This window comes from Rhinopithecus roxellana, chromosome 8 (genome assembly GCF_007565055.1).
Source record: "Rhinopithecus roxellana isolate Shanxi Qingling chromosome 8, ASM756505v1, whole genome shotgun sequence".
Classification (NCBI taxonomy): Eukaryota; Metazoa; Chordata; class Mammalia; order Primates; family Cercopithecidae; genus Rhinopithecus; species Rhinopithecus roxellana.
In genome coordinates, this window is record NC_044556.1 from 92,018,856 (window position 1) to 92,035,601 (window position 16,746).

Below are 16,746 nucleotides of genomic sequence, written 5' to 3' on the forward strand. Positions count from 1 at the left end.
CACATGGCAGGCCAGAGGCCCAGACTGTCCCCCTTCCACTAAGGTGGTCCTCCAGTCGACCAGGTGTGGGCTGCATGGTAGCTCTTTTCCAGGATTCTACAGCCTGGAGTAACAAGTCATGCCCAGCTCTCTCTGCTATATCCCAAAGTCCCTGCAGTTCAGCCCCGGAGGGCCATCCAGCTTCTGTCTCCCAACACTAGGTTCACTTCCTGTCTCTCACAATAGGGAGGAAACTTAGCATTCCTTGGAGACTTGAAAGGATGCAGTGAGCTTAAGAATTTTCAAGAGCTTATCAATCAGTCAGCCCTTGTTCATCCCTGAGTGGATGTGTGGTGGTATTGTGGTGGACCTTTACTAGGCACTCTGCTGAATAACTGGAGTGGCACTTGTACTTCAGTGCAATTGGCTATCCCTTTCACCCTGGCATTTCATCAACCAGAAGGAAAAAAAAATAAGACATCATAAAGTGAGAGAAGCCCCTTACGGGTCTTTCGACTCTTATGCCTATTTAGACGCAATTGGAGTCCCACGAGGAATACCAGATCAATTTAAAGCTTGAAATCAAATAGCTGCAGAATTTCAGTCAACATTTTAGTAGGTGACAGTTAATGAAAATGTAGATTAGATAAACTACATCTATTACAACCAATAGCAATGAGCTTTTCGTGAATTAAAAGAAAAACTCATGTCAGCCCCAGCCCTGAGGCTACCTGACTTGACAAAACACTTTACACTCTATGTGTCAGAAAGAGAAAAAAAAGGCAGTTGGAGTTTTCACCCAGACTGTGAGGCCTGGCCAAGGCCGGTGGCGTATCTCTCAAAACAACTAGACAGAGTTTCCAAAGGCTGGCCCCCCAGGTCTAAGGGCCCTGGCAGCAAAGGCCCTGTTAGCACAATAAGCAGATAAACCAACCCTTAGGCAAAACCTGAATATAAAGCCCCCTCATGCTGTGGTAACTTTAATAAATACCAAAGGACATCATTGGTTAACAAATGCTAGATTAATCAAGTACCAAAGCTTGCTATGTGAAAATCCCCATATAACCATTGAAGTTTGCAACACCCTAAACCCCATCACCTTGTTCCCGGTATCAGAGAGCACAGCTGAACAAAACTGTATAGAGGTGTTGGACTCAGTTTATTCTAGCAGGCCCAACCTCCAAGACCATCCTTAAACATCAGTAGACTGTATACGGTATGTGGATGGGAGCAGCTTCGCCACCCTCTGCAAAGTGACTCTGAAGAAGATGACAAGCCCTGCTGCAGTCACACCCGGAAGCTGACTGGTCCACGCATGGCCGAAGCATGAGGAAACTCATCGTGGGACTCATTTTCCTTAAAATTTGGACTTGTACAATAAGGACTTCAACTGACCTTCCTCAGACTGAGGGCTGTTCCCAGTGTATACATCAAGTCACTGAGGTAGGACAAAAAATTGCTATGGTCCTATTATTTTACAGTTATTATAAGTGTACTGGAACTCTAAAAAGAACTTGTTTGCATAATATTATTCTATACAAGGTATGTAGCCTAGGAAATGACCAATCTGATGTGTGTTATGACCCATCTGAGCCTCCCATGACCATAGTTCTTAAAATAAGATTAAGGACTAAGGACTGGTGGGAGCTCATAAATGATATGAGTAAAGTGTTAGCCAAAACAAACAAACAAAAAAATGGTTGCCCAAACAAGTCACCTTAAAATTTGATGCCTGTGCTGTCATTAATAGTAATGTTAGGAATAAGGTGTGGTTCTCTTAATTAAAAAAGAGGCTATATGACAAAAAATAAGTACATCTGTCATAAATTAGGACTGTGTGGAAATAAATGTAAATACTGGTCTTGTGTCATTTAGGCCACTTGGATAAAAGAAAAAAAAAATGATGAAAAGGATCCAGTCCACCTTCAGAAAAGAAAAAATGGCCCTTCCTGTACTAAGGGGCAATGTAACCCCTTAGAGCTAGTAATAACCAATCCCCTTGATCCTCATTGGAAAAAAGAGGAGCGTGTGACATTAGGAATCGATGGGGCCAGACTGGATCCTTGATTAAATATCTTGGTTTGAGGAGAAGTGTACAAACGCTCTCCTGACCAGTGTTTCAAACTTTCTAAGATAAACTAAATGTACCAGTACCAGAAATTCCAGGAAAAACAAGAAATTTGTTTTGGCAATTAGCCAAGTGTGTAGCCCAGTCTCTCAGTGTCACTTCATGTTATGTATGTGGAGGAACTGTAATGGGAGATCAATGGCCATGGGAAGCCTGAGAATTAGTGCCTACAGACCCAGTTCCTGATGAATTCCCGGTTCAAAAGAATCACTGTGATAATTTCTGGGTCCTAAAACCTCAATTATTGGATAATATCACATAGCTAGAAAAGGAAAAGAATTCACTTAGCCCGTAGGATGACTTAGTTGTCTGGGACAGAAACTGTATAATGGTACCACAGAAACAGTCACTTGGTGGAGTTCAAATCACACAGAGAGAAATCCATTTAGCAAATTCTCAAAGTTGCAAACTGTGTGAACCCACCCAGAGTCCCACCAGGACTGGACAGTCCCCCCCGGATTATACTGGTTATGTGGGCATAGAGCTTATGCCAAATTACCTGACCAGTGGGCAGGTAGTTGCGTTATTGGCACTATTAAACCATCTTTCTTCCTACTGCCCATAAAAACAGGTGAACTCCTGGGCTTCCCTGTCTATGCTTCCCTTGAAAAGAGAAGCATAGCTATAAGAAATTGAAAAAAATGATAAATGGCCCCCTGAGAGAATCATACAATATTATAGGCCTGCTACTTGGGCACAAGATGGCTTATGGGGATACCAGACCCCCATTTACATGATCAACCGAACCATATGGTTACAAGCTGTCTTCGAAATAATCACTAATAAAACCGGCAGAGCCTTGACTATTCTGGCTGACAAGAAATTCAGATGAGAAATGCTATCTATCAAAATAGATTAGCTCTCAACTACCTGCTAGCAGCTGAAGGAGAGATCTGTAGGAAATTTAACCTTACCAATTGCTGCCTACACATAGATAATCAAGGGCAAGTAGTTGAAAACATGGTTAGAGATATGACAAAACTGGCACATGTGCCCATGCAAGTATGGCATAGATATGATCCTGGGGCCATGTTTAGAAAATGACTCTCAGCGCTAGGAGGATTTAAAACCCTTATAATAAGAGTTATAATAGTAATAGGAGCCTACTTACTGCTCCCTTGTTTGATACCTGTACTTCTTCGAATGATAGAAAGCTTCATCACTACCTCAGTTCACCAAAATGCCTCAGCACAAATGTACTATATAAATCATTATCGATCTGTCTTGCAAGAAGACATGGGTAGTGAAAATGAAAGTGAGAACTCTCACTAATAAAATGAGTGAGAGTCTCAAAAGAGGGGAATAAGGGAGGAGACCACCCCTCATATTGTCTTATGCCCAATTTCGGCCTCCAAAGAAAGAAGAAGTAAAAACTAAAAGGCAGAAATGAAATCCACAGGCAGACAGCCCAGTGCCACACCCTGGGCCTGGTAGTTAAAGATCGACCCCTGACCTAACTGGTTCTGTTATCTATAGATTACAGACATTGTATAGGAATACACTGTGAAAATTCCTATCTTGTTTTGTTCCAATCCAATTACTGGTTCATGCATCCCCCAGTAACATACCCCCTGCTTGCTCAATCAATCACGACTCTCTCACATGCACCCCCTTAGAGTTGTGAGCCCTTAAAAGGTACAGGAATTGCTCACTCAGGGAGCTCGGCTCTTGAGACTGAAATCTTGCCAATGTCCCCAGCCAAATAAACCCCTTCCTTCTGTAACTCGATGTCTGAGGAGTTTTGTCTGCCGCTTGTCCTGCTACATTTCCTTTCTCTCTCTCCTTGACTCCCTCTTAGTCTGTCTCTTCCTCTCTCTCTCTCTTTGCCTCTTTTCCTCTCTGTCTCTTTCCTTTCTCTCTCTCTGCTGGTCTTTCCTTGCCTCTGCCAGCTGCTTATGCTTCTGTTCTCTTAACCACCGTGTGTTGGGGGCGGGGATCTAAAACAAGCTGGTCTGGGTTCCTTGGCTTACAGGTTACCTTGTGCCATACCTATGAAACAAGGGACCTGTCCATGATTCCTTCTAATGACCAATCTACCTCTAATGCTGGCCAGTCTACCTTACACAAAGTTTTAAGTTTTCCTGGTGTCATAGTACTCCGTAGTCTCCCTTAAATCCTTTTTCTGAAAAATTTCAACATAGTTCCTAATGGAGTGGGCTTACTTTGTGCCTCACCCATGTTTCCTCTAGACAAAACGCCACGCTCACACCACACGCACACAAAACAAAGGTGCTCCTCCCTTAGCACCACACAACGTGGATTCTGCTAGTGGTAAGTGAGAGAGGCTTTCAGGCAACAATCTTTGCCAGTGTCTACTTCCAAAAGTCTCTAATGCTCACGTGTGCAAGTTCATGGCTGCTATCATTTACTAAGCCATGCCCCCAGTATTGGACCTTCAAGGTTTTTTTTTTTTTTTTTCCTCCAAAATGAATAGTGATATGATATACATTTCCTCCTTTCTTCTCTCTTCCTCTCCCTTCCTCTCTCTCTCCCTTCCATTCTCTTTCTTTCTTTCTCTTTCTTTTTTCTCCTTCTTTCCTTCCCTTCCTTTCTTCTTTCTCTCTCTTTTCCCATTCTTCCTTCCTTCCTTCCTCCCTCCCTCCCTTCATCACCATTCTCTTAATCTTAAGTACCCAGTGACACTGCCAAAGGTCGCAGGGACCTCTGCCTAGGAAAGCTAGGTATTGTCCAAGGTTTCTCCCCATGTGATAGTCTGAAATATGACCTCGTGGGAAGGGAAAGACCTGATCGTCCCCTAGCCTGACACCCGTGAAGGGTCTGTGCTGAAGATGACTAGTATAAGAGGAAAGAAGGCCTCTTGGCAGTTGAGATAGAGAAAAGCATCTGTCCCCTGCCCGTCCCTGGGCAGTGGAACATCTCTGTGTAAAACCCGATTGTATGTTCTGCTTACTGAGAAAGGAGAAAACCGCCTTAGGGCTGAAGGTGGGACTTGCTAGCGCAATGCTGCTCTTTATGCACTAAAAAGGTTTATGGAGATGTTTGCATATGCATAACAAGGCACAGCACTTTTCCTTAAACTTATGTCACAGAGATCTTTATTCACATGTCTTACTGCTGACCTTCTCCCTAACATGATCCTATTATCCTGCCACTTCCCTTTTTCTAAGATGGTAAAGATAATTATCAATAAATACCGAGGGAACTCAGAGACAGGTGGCAGCGTGGGTCCTCTGTATGCAGAGCGCCGGTCCTCTGGGCCCACTTTTTCTTTCTCTATACTTTGTCTCTGTGTCTCATTTCTTTTCTCAAATCTCTCGTTCCACCTAACGAGAAACACCCACAGGTGTGGAGGGGCAGGCCACCCCTTCAGTCAAGTAGCTGGGACTATAGGCGTGCACCACCATGCCTGACTAATTTTTGTATTTTTAGTAGAGACGGGGTTTCACCATGTTGGCCAGGATGGTCTTGATCTCTTGACCTTGTGATCCGCCTGCCTCAGCTTCCCAAAGTGCTGGGAATACAGGCGTGTGCCACCACACCCAGCCTCAGATGATCCATCCTCCTCCCAAAGTGCTGTGGTTACAGGCCTGAGCCATGGTTCCTGGCCAAGTTGCTTTTTTTTTTTTTTTTGTCTGCTTACTTAATAGTGGAAAGAAAGAGAGTCTCGTTTTATTTTCCTCTTTCTTAACTGGGCAGAGTGTATATTTTTTTCTCATGTGTGTTCAATCATTTGTGCGTTTTTTTTCTGTGATTTGAAAAATCCCATGACAAGGTGCATTTTCCATTGTGCTTTTCCTTACCAAATTTTAAACTCTTTGTATATTGGTGGCTAAAATGTTCCTAATTTGGCAATTTGCCTTTAATTATCGTTTTTGACATTTTCTCATTCGCAAGATTAGTTCACTATGAAGTCTGCTCATTTTTTATATTTTTTACTTTTCTCTCCAGCAAGTTTCTAGTTGACTCAACAAATCAGCAAGGCTCTGCTGGAAGCCTTCTAATCTTTACTACACAGAAATAACCTCGGCTTACTATTCATATTTCCCACGGGCATTTAGTGCAGTTCCAAGTCGATTAAAAAAATCTTAACAAAGACAAAAATACCTCATTAGATCCTGCGCTTGTTTGGAATACAGATTTAAAAAAAAATTTTTTTTTTAAGACAGAGGTTGTCTCTGTTGCCAGGCTACAGTGCGGTGGCACTATCTTGGCTCACCGTAACCTCCGACTCCCTGGTTCAAGCGATTCTCCTGCCTCAGCCTCCAGAGTAGCTGGGATTACAGGAATGCGCCACCACGCCTGGCTAATTTGTGTATTTTTAGTAGAGACGGGGTTTCACCATGAGCCACTATGGTCTCGATCTCTTGACTTCGTGATCCGCTCGCCTTGGCCTCCCAAAGTGCTGGGATTAGTGGCGTGAGCCATGGCGCCCGGTCCAGATTAATTTTTTAAAATGCAAAACTTGCACCGTCTTTTTTTTTTTTTTTTTTTTTTTTTAACGATGCTTGCTTGTTTTCAAAATAATTAAAAAACAAAAACACAAAATTGCTCTTCCCAAAGACTTCTTTCTTTCCTTTAAATTTATTTTTTAAAGAAAAGCTAACGGCTGGGCGCAGTGACTCACGCCTGTAATCCCAGCACTTTGGGAGGCCGAGGCGGGCAGATTATGAGGTCAGGAGTTTGAGACCAGCCTGGCCAACATGGTGAAACCCTCTTCTCTACTAGAAATACAAAAATTAGCCGGGCGTGGTGGCGGGCACCTGTAATCCCGGCTACTCGGGAGGCTGAGGCAGGAGAATCGCTTGTATCTGGGAGGCGGAGGTTGCAGTGAGCTGAGATCGCGCCACTAGCGAGGCTCTGTCTCAAAAAAAAAAAAAAAAAAAAGAAAAGCTTACAAATCCTCTTCTGTCATGTATCATCACTGAATGAATGAGAGCTCCTGCCAGCCAGGAGACAGTGGACTACCAGGGTAGCTTCCCAGAGGTCCAGAAGGGAGGCCGCGTGAGAAGAGGCTCCGGGATGGGTCCACGCAGCGAGATCCCACGCAGGGTGGGTGTATACGAGTGTCCACGTCCAGAAGGGCCCGTTCCAGGGCAGGTCCCTGAAGATTGGGTGCACGCAGGGCACGTCCACGCGGGCACACCCGTGCATGCAGGCAGTGCCCACGCAGGGCGGGTCCGTGTAGGATGAGAGCAGCGAAGGAGGCCCACGCAGGCCATTTCCCGCCCCGTCCTCAGCCCACGCGGGCTAACTACGGGGGGGGGAGGGGGGGACGCGCAGCTCAGATCCTAGCAGCTTACAAGAACAACCTTTTAAAAATGGAACCTTCAAGTAAAAATACAATTTTGTTTCCTTCTTCTACAGGAGTTACTGATGTAGGAAGGGACAGTCCCAGTAAGATTTCAGGATACGACTTGGGCCAGTCCGCAGGCAGGACAGTGAAGTGCGCAGCTGCCAGGACTTACGGGGTGACGTGCGCCGCTGCTAGGACCTTGCAGGTGGAGATCATAGTTGCCAAAACCAAGGCGGAGGAGTGCACGGCCGCTAGGATCCGGGGGGAGGATCCTACCGCGGCCCGGACTTACGGATGCAGTACACTGCTGCCAGGATCTTGTCTGTGGAGGGCAGCGTGGCCGGTACCTCAGCCTGCAGCACACCGCTGCCAGGATCTCGTCGGCTGAGGGTTCCGCGGTCCGGACCCCGCCCCGTGCGCGTCCCCGGCGTTGGCGTCGTCTTCCTGGTGCTGGTCTCCGTCCGGTCGCCGGTCGCCTTGGTCTCCGGCCCTCCCCAGACGCTCCCGCACCCTTGGCGACGCCGCCGTCCGCAGCCCTGGCGCTCCCTGCGGGCCCCGCCGAGGCCGCCTGCGCCCTGTGCCAGCGCGCGCCCCGGGAGCCGGTGCGCGCCGACTGCGGCCACCGTTTCTGTCGGGCGTGCGTGGTGCGCTTCTGGGCCGAGGAGGACGGGCCCTTCCCGTGCCCCGAGTGCGCCGACGACTGCTGGCAGCGCGCCGTGGAGCCCGGCCGGCCCCCGCTCAGCCGCCGCCTTCTGGCGCTCGAGGAGGCGGCCGCGGCGCCCGCGCGCGACGGCCCGGCCAGCGAGGCCGCGCTGCAGCTGCTGTGCCGCGCTGACTCCGGCCCGCTCTGCGCCGCCTGCCGCATGGCTGCGGGCCCCGAGCCACCCGAGTGGGAGCCGCGCTGGAGGAAGGCGCTGCGCGGCAAGGTGCGCGCGGCGGGGTTCCGTGCCCCGCCCCGGACGGTGCCCTGCGCCTCTCCGCCCCTGCCCCGGTCCCCCTGAGCCCTGCGCCCTTCCCGTCTCCACTGTCCCTGTCCCCGGATTGTCCCCCTCCCCTCACCGCCACGGGTCCCCGCTCCAGCGTGTGCTGGGCCCCTCCTTCCTGCGGCTTGCCTCCCCACGTTTCCTGCGTCTCTTCCGAGTCTGGTCCGCGTCCCCATCTTGGTGTCCCCTGCTGGGCGGTGCCTTATCTCCCCACCCCCTACCTTCTACGAAGTCCTTCCCCCACCAGCGTCCATTTTTGTGGTCCCCACCACTAGCTGTGCCCTGCCTCACCCTCACAGACCCCCTCCAGTTCCCACAGATTGACTCCCCCACTCACTGTTCCCTTGGGGAAGATATCACACCTCTCGGCCCTCTGTATTCCACTAGTGTCCACAGGCCTGGGCCGCCTTCTCGTCTGCTCTCCGGGCCACCTAGCCCTCACTTGCACCCCCTGTCCCCTCTCCCGTCTTTCAGAGACCCGCTCTGGGAGTCTGGCAGCGGCGGGTCCGGGAGTCTGGAGCCTTTCCCATGGCGGGTTGGTTGGGGGATACAGAGTAGAAGAGAACAGCCAGTCTGGGGTCCCGCTCTTGAATACAGGGGAGGGGAAGCCAGCCAGACTGTGCCCCTGGGCGCTCCTCCTGCATTGAAGGCTCTTGCCACCAGGCAGAGTGACCCCCATCCGGCTCAGGCAGGGCGGGGTGTAGGGCAGGCTGTGTAGACCTGTGGTACAGACCGAAGTCACACTGAACAGGGCCACTTACAGACACAGAACTCCTAAACCCACCTAGACAGTCCCCTTAGCCCCAGCACCCAGATCCTTCTGAATAGGTGTGAAGCCCAAGAAACCTTTTGGCTGCCTGTGCGTTCCTGCCGTAGACAACAGGGCTTCGAGGTTATCTCTGGAATGGTCAGACTGTGTGCTTTCAGCTGGGGTGATGTCCTTCAGAACTGGGCTGGGTTGGGGGAGACCTGCCCACCCCTGGTGACCTTTCTCTGTTTCCAGGAGAACAAGGGGTCTGTGGAAATCATGAGAAAAGACTTGAATGACGCCCGGGACCTGCATGGCCAGGCGGAGTCAGCAGCTGCAGTGTGGAAGGCAAGTGGGAGGCCTGGGGCAGCCTGGAATGAGGGGACTGTGGACTCAGGGCTCTAGACAAAGGGACCACCAGGCCAAGCAGGCCAGGCCTCTGAACTGCTCAGCTGGTTGGTTGGAGGAGGGGCCTCTGGACTTCAGTGAGCTTCAGGGTATTTTTCTAGGATGTTTGTATTTTTCAAATAGAATCTAGCCAAAGTCGGTGGAAGCCTCTTTTTCGCCTCACATTTTACCTGTAGGGGATGGCGGCATCAGACTTACTCTTTTTTTTTTTTTTTTTTTCTCAAGAGACAAGAGTCTCATTTGGCTGAAGTGCAATGACCTGCTTGTAGCTCACTGCAGCTCGAACTGGCCTCAGGTGATCCTCCAACCTCAGCCTCTGGGACTATAGGCATGTGCTACCACACCTGGCTAATTTTAGAATGCTTTTCTAGAGATGGGGGGGGGTCTTGCTGTGTTGCCCAGGCTGGTCTTGAACTCCTGGCCTTAAGCGATTCTCCCACCTCGGCCTCCCAAAGTGCTAATTTTTTTTTCTTTTTTCTTTTTTTTTTTTTTTGAGACGGAGTCTCGCTCTGTCACCCAGGCTGGAGTGCAGTGGCCGGATCTCAGCTCACTGCAAGCTCCGCCCCCCGGGTTTACGCCGTTCTCCGGCCTCAGCCTCCGGAGTAGCTGGGACTACAGGCGCCCGCCACCTCGCCCGGCTCGTTTTTTTGTATTTTTTAGTAGAGACGGGGTTTCACCGTGTTAGCCAGGATGGTCTCGATCTCCTGACCTCGTGATCCGCCCGTCTCGGCCTCCCTTTTTTTTCTTTTAAAACACATTTGTAACTTTCTGTGGTCCTCTTGTTCTGATCTGAGAGTTGCTCATTTTTGTTTTAAAGGCTGGAAGTCCAGGAACCGGCACATTCTGTGTCCGTTGAGAACGCTTCCTGGTTCATAGATGGTGCCTTCTCACTGTGTCCTCACATGGAAGAAGTAAGGGTGTCTCTGGGGTCCTTTAAGGACACTGATTCCATTCTTGAGAGTTCCACCCTTACAACCTCATTACCTCCCAAAGGTCCTGCCTCCTAACACCATCACCTCAGGGACGAGGATTTCAGCATGGGGATTTGGGGAGGACACAGACATTCAGACCACAGCAGTGTTACTTTCCTTGGGTGCCTTCCACAGCGTTATATCCCAAAGGGACATCTCACTAGATTCTTAGAGGTTACTCACCAGTAAAGCTCTTCAGTCGTTTAAACTCTCTTTGGTGACTTTTTCCTCATGTGTAGTAAAAATCTGTGTGCCAGTTTCTCTGGGTTTCATAAATTCCTACCTTTTAACCTGAAAGGCAGAGTGATTTTCACAGGTGCAGCAGCTCTTGGGAAATTGGCTGCACCTCGAGGCTGAGGCCCGCATTTTTACCCCAGCTTGAGGCTGAGGTAGACTCTCTGTGTTCCCGGTGGTGCTGAGCCCTTGCCTACTCTCCACAGGCCTGAGGTGCAGGCCTCACTCAGACAGTGACAGGTGACACACAGGGTCCCTGATGCCACTCGGATCCCTGGCACTCCACACTGCCCTTGGGGGCTGCTCTGAACTTCTCCTTGCCTTTTGAGCGGTCGACACTGCTCAGTGCAAGTTAGGCTGGAAGGCTTTGGGGACCTCCAAGTTTTCAAAACCCTGTGTTACTCCCAAGGGACTTGTTTTGCCTACAGATTTTAGCAGGTTGGAGTTTTCAATCTGTCCTGTTTTGGGGGTTGGTGGCTTAGATGCTGGGATGAGAGAAACCACCTAAATTCAAAAGAAGGAGTTTGCAGTGTGCCGCATCAGCCAACCAGCAGACACCCAGCTGTCATTTGCATTCTCTGTCAGCAACAAAAGCCTTGGCTTGTCATGACTATGGCTGTCACCTGCCCTGTGTGGCCCAGGGCCAGGTGGAAGCCATCCATGACTCTGAGTAAAATCACAGTAGCATCCTGCTCTGCTCTCCTGTTTCCAAGGTTAGGGGTTGGCTAAAAACCAGCTGAGCAGTGGCAAGTGTGAACGCTATTTGTTGAAGGCTGATGGGATGGTTTTAAGCTGTTGGAGTTCTGGTGTGGGCACAGCAGGGGCAGTTTCTGGCAAGATGGGTGTGTGTCCTGCCCTGACAGTAACGTGCCTGACAGGCTCTAGACCTAGCAGGGCCACTCAAGGATTTACTGTCCCCTCGGCCATGGGAGACGGGAGAGGAACAGTCTTCATGTGCAGCTGACCACTGCAGTGTCGGGGAGAAAGAACTCTACTTCTCCCCTTTTAGGGCCCCAGGCTGGGCCAGAGAATTAAACTGACATAAGCTAAACTAACAGGGCCAGGTGCAGTGGTTCATGCCTGTAATCCCAGCAACTTGGGAGGCTGAGGTAGGAGGATTGCTTGAGGGTAGGAGTTCGAGACCAGCCTGGGTAACGTAGTGAGACCCCCCCCCCCCCATCTGTACAAAAATTGAGAAATTAGCCAGGTGTGGTGGTGCATCGGTGGTCCCAGCTACTTGGGAGGCTGAGGTGGGAGGATACTTAAGCCCAAGAGGTTGAGGCTGCAGTAAGCTATGATGGCACCACTGCACTCCAGCCTGGGTGACAGAGTGAGATCCTATCTCAAAATAAAGGAAGATAGATTAGTGGGAGAAAAAACATACTTTTTTTTTTTTTTTTTTTTGAGATGGAGTCTTGCTCTTGTTGCCCAGGCTGGAGTACTGTGGTGCCATCTTGCCTCACTGCATCCTCTACCTCCTTGGTTCAAGTGGTTCTCCTGCCTCAGCCTCCTGAGTAACTGCAACTACAGGCGTGTGCCACCACGCCTGGCTAATCTTGTATTTTTAGTGGAGATGGGGTTTCACCATGTTGGCCAGGCTGGTCTTGAACTCCTGACCTCAAATGATCCACCCAGCTCGACCTCCCAAAGTGCTGGGATTAGAAGCGTGAACCACCGTACTCGGCCTAATAGTCGATGTGCCTGAGCAGCATGTTTTAGAGTGGCATGTTCTTAACTCCTTCAAGATGGAACAGGTTCCCCTTCTCCTGGGGGGGGGGCGGTGGGCGAGGACACAGGTCTTTTCCTGCCACCTGTCTGCAGGGACATGTGATGGACCGTAGGAAGAAGGCACTGACTGACTACAAGAAGCTGCGGGCCTTCTTTGTGGAGGAGGAGGAGCACTTCCTGCAGGAGGCCGAGAAGGAGGAGGGGCTCCCTGAGGACGAGCTGACTGACCCCACTGAGCGGTTCAGGTCACTGCTGCAGGCGGTGTCGGAGCTGGAGAAGAAGCACCGGAACCTGGGCCTCAGCATGCTGCTGCAGGTGTGGGATCCCGGCTGGGTCTGTCCACCATCAGGCCAGGGTGGACGTAGGCAGCAGCGAGCCACTGGGGGGCCATTGCCCGAGGTCAAGGCTTAAAAGCCCAGCCTGACTCCCACTGCCGTGGCCTTGCAGGGCTGAATTTTGGGAATGGGTGGGTGGTCAAAGAAGGTGATAGGAAGGGGTTTTAAGTTGAGAAGGGTCCGAGGTGTCCCTCACCTTCACAAGGGAGGACACTTGGTATCCCAAGTGCCTGAGCATGGAAGGCTTCTGCCTCGCCTTAGGGTCCTGAGGGCAGAAGCAGCCAAGAAACCCAGCCTCAGGGCTTTTCTTCTGCCTCTACCCAGGGCCTGGCCCGAACCCCAGAGCCTGCAGCAACCCATATGGCCCTGAATGGTTCAATTGCCTGTGCTAGCCATAGTTGACAAGGCTTTGGCCTTGGGGAGACAGAAGTCTGGGCTAGGCTCTGGGTTGGTTGTGCTCAGGACAGTACCTCATGTGCTGTCTCATGTGCACTCTCTCTTGCTCTCTCTCACTCTCTCCTTTTGTCTTTGCCTCTGCCTCTGTGTGTCTCTTTCTCTGTCTTTTGTCTCTCTGTCTTTCCCTCTACCCTCCCATGCAGTGATGGCGCCAACCGGCAGCAGTCCCAGAGCTGGAGGCAGGAGGGGATGGATCCTCATCTCCCTGGGAAGTGTCGGCATGTGGCTGTCAGGGAAGCATGGAAGGCGCCCGGCCTTGGGTCCGTCTATATAGTTGTGTGTTTCAACAATGTCCCTTTATCCTTCACCCTGAGGCGTGAGTGTTTTGGGGGCTGCAAACACCTCCCGGTAGAGGCTGGACCTGAGGACCCTTCCAACCTGTGCCCGACTCTTCCTGAAGTTCTGGCCACAGCCCATCTTCCATGAGTCCCGGCAGCCCTGGGCCATGCGCTTCCTCGGTCACCCATCTGCCCCTCACCTTGTCGTCCAGGGACCCAGACCCTGCACCTTCCATGCGGGCCCACAGATCCTTGGCAGGTACCTGAGGTGCACCATTGAGTGTCGAATTTGAGGTTAGCATCTAGAAAGAAGAACGCACATGAGACTCGGTGAAGGCTGGAACTCAGGTCTTCAGGGAAGAGAAAGGAAGACTGGATTGCACCTTGATGCCTCCTGAGGAGGCGGCCCTCCTCTTGAGGTGGGCGTGCGCCCTGCCCAGCCTTATCTGCGTCGGTCTGTCCACCTCCCCCTTCCTGGCCCCCACCCTGCCTCTGTGTCTCCCAGAAGCCCTCCCTGTGCTCCACCTGCCTCCGCAGAAGGAACTCTCTCCGTTTTCCTGGGTGAGGGGGCTGGCAGGTGGCTAACCCCATTTAGCATCTCCAGGCCCTGCCATGGTGTCTCATCTTGCTGTTCTCTCTGGCTCTTTCTCTCGTCCCATTTCCTTTAGTAGTTGAATTTTACAAAGCTCGTAGCAGTAGCTCAGTTGCCTGCAGCATCCTTGTGTGTAGATAAATTAGTGTAGTTGACAGAAACTCAGCACTGGGGACAGGATTGCAAAGTCGGGGACATAGATGCAGGCAGATGTTGAAATTTGGGTATAGCTGGGCTTGTGAGCAGTGCCTGTTTCCAGATGAAGCCTTTCAGCCTTTCCGAGTCCCCGGCCTTTGGTGCGATGTCTGTGAGTTTGACCTACCCAGCGTGTGGGCTGGTTCAATGTTGAATAAAGTGAGTTTGTGTCAGCTCGTTTGCTTTGTCTCCGTGTGTCCACCTGGCCTCTTCCCCCTGCTCTGGCCACCCTCCAGTGTCAAAGGAAAATTCCTCGTGACACCACTTGCTAAAGCATGGTGAGGAGAACTTTCATTGGGACCATTGAGATGGGTGTGGAGCCCTTTCCTTGGGGCTTCAGGGGACATGGGGCTGCACCCCGACACAGTAGGGCAGGGGTTGGAGAAGCCGAGGAGCAGTGTGGGGTCCATGGGTGGGAATGACTGTGAGGAGACATCAGGGCTGAGGGGGGTCTGCCTAAACCCACCTCACAGAGTCCTTGCTGCAGGCAGTCAGGGTGATCAGACATTGGTTGCAAATGGTCTGATAGGAACCCAGTCAGGTACCATTGAGGGTGGTCAGATATTATGGTTGAACCAAATTAGGGTTCTTGCTAAAACTGGATTTCATAAGAAAGGGCACAGAGGGCCCTAGAAGATTCCAGAGTCTGGCCAAGTAGAGAATCTTTGTCAGCACGCCAACAACATCCCGATCCTAAGACCTCCAGTTTGTCTTTCTCACTGTCTCTACCTGCTGCAGTCTGCTGTCATCCCCACGTGTCCCTGCCCCTGCGCTGCACACCTGTGATGCATGCCTGGCCAGGTCCTGATGGGACAGAGTCTCCCGCAACATCAAAGTGTCTCCACATCACCAGGTCCAACAGTGGCTTCACCATCCTCACCTAATCTAGCTGACCAGCAACATCCCACCCTGTCCATCACAACCTCTTTCTAGTTGAAAAAATTATATACTTAGGGGCACAGTGTGATGTTTTGATATCTATGTACATTGTGGAGTGACAGAATCAAGCAGATTCATGTATCCATCTCATGTTTTTTTTGTGGTGAGAACATTTGAAATCTACACTCAGCAATTTCAAATACAGTCACAGTCATCCCTCTGTGTCCAAGGGGCATTGGTTCCAGGACCCCTTCATGGATACCAAAATCCACAGATGCTCAAGTCCCCTGCAGTTAGCCCTCCCTCTGCACGTATGTGGGACACTCAGATACAGAGGGCTGACTGCGTACAGTACACGGTTATCAGCTGAAGTCACCATGCTGTGCAATAGACCTTGAGTTTATTCTTGTATAACAGGAACTCTGTACCCTTTGACTAGAATTTCCCCAAATCCTCTTGTCTCAGCCCCTGGTAACTACTGTTCTATTTCTATAAATCAACATTTTGATTCCACATATAAGTGAGATGATGCGATATTTGTCCTGGCTTATTTCACTTTAATAATGTCCTCTAGATTCACCCATGTTGCAAATAGCAGGGTTTCCTTTATTATGGCCAAATAGTATTCCATTGTGTGTATACACCACATTTTCTTAATCAATTTTTCCACTGTATCCCTTTATCCACTTCGCTTCTAGACCACGTAGGTTGATTGCATATCTTGGTTGTTGTTAAAGTGCTGTAAGAAACACAGTGTGAGTATCTCTTCCACATATTTATGTCATTTCCTTTGGGAAAATACTTAGCAGTAGGATTGCTGGGTCACAGTACTCAAATTTTTAAGTTTTTGAATAACCTCCATATGTTTCTCCATAATGGCTATAATAATTTACATCCTCACCAACATTTGTTGTCTTTGAAATTAGTCATTCTAAGAAGTGTGAGATAATCTCATTGTGATTTGGTTTGCATTTCCCTGATGATTAATGATGTTGAGCATTTTTTTGTATACCTGTTGGCCATTGGTGTGTCTTCTTTTGAGAAATGTCTCTTCAGGTTCTTTGTCCATTTTTAGTCGTTTATTTGCTTTCCTGCTATTGAGTTTGAGTTCCATGTATATTTTGGATATTAACCCCCTACCTAATGTATGGTTTGCAAATATTCTCTCCCGATTTGTGAATTGTTGTCACTCTGTTGATGATTTCCTTTGCTGTGCAGAAGCATTTTAGCTCTATGCAATCCTGTTTGTTTATTTTTCTTTTGTTGCTTGTGCTTTTAGGGTCACATGCAAGAAGTGATATGACCCTAAAGCCTAGGCCAGTGTCATGGAGTTATTCACCTGTGTTTTCTTCTGCTGGCTTTACAGTTTCAGGCCTTACAATTAAGCCCTTGTCTGTTTTGAATGGATTTTTGTGTAGGCACATTCCCTCCACAAGGGCTTCCTCTGGCCTTGCTGATAATCTTCCATCTCCCTTGTGTCCTCTTCACTCCACCCTCTTCATGTGGAAGGACTCTTGGCATCCTCGTGTGGCCTCTCTGTCTTACTCAGACCCCCATGGTGACCTCACACTTGCCTCT

At 49.8% G+C, this 16,746-nt stretch overlaps 1 protein-coding gene across 1 annotated transcript; it reads left to right on the forward strand.

The window, feature by feature from the left end:
* The first annotated feature begins 7,087 nt into the window (after positions 1-7,087).
* Positions 7,088-15,681, forward strand: RNF187 (ring finger protein 187). Its single transcript, XM_030934939.1, has 5 exons — positions 7,088-7,249; positions 7,580-8,287; positions 9,348-9,440; positions 12,527-12,748; positions 13,368-15,681. Exons 1-5 carry the CDS (start codon positions 7,088-7,090, stop codon positions 13,368-13,370), a joined length of 1,188 nt encoding a protein of 395 aa, XP_030790799.1. The 3' UTR covers positions 13,371-15,681.
* Positions 15,682-16,746: the final 1,065 nt, after the last annotated feature.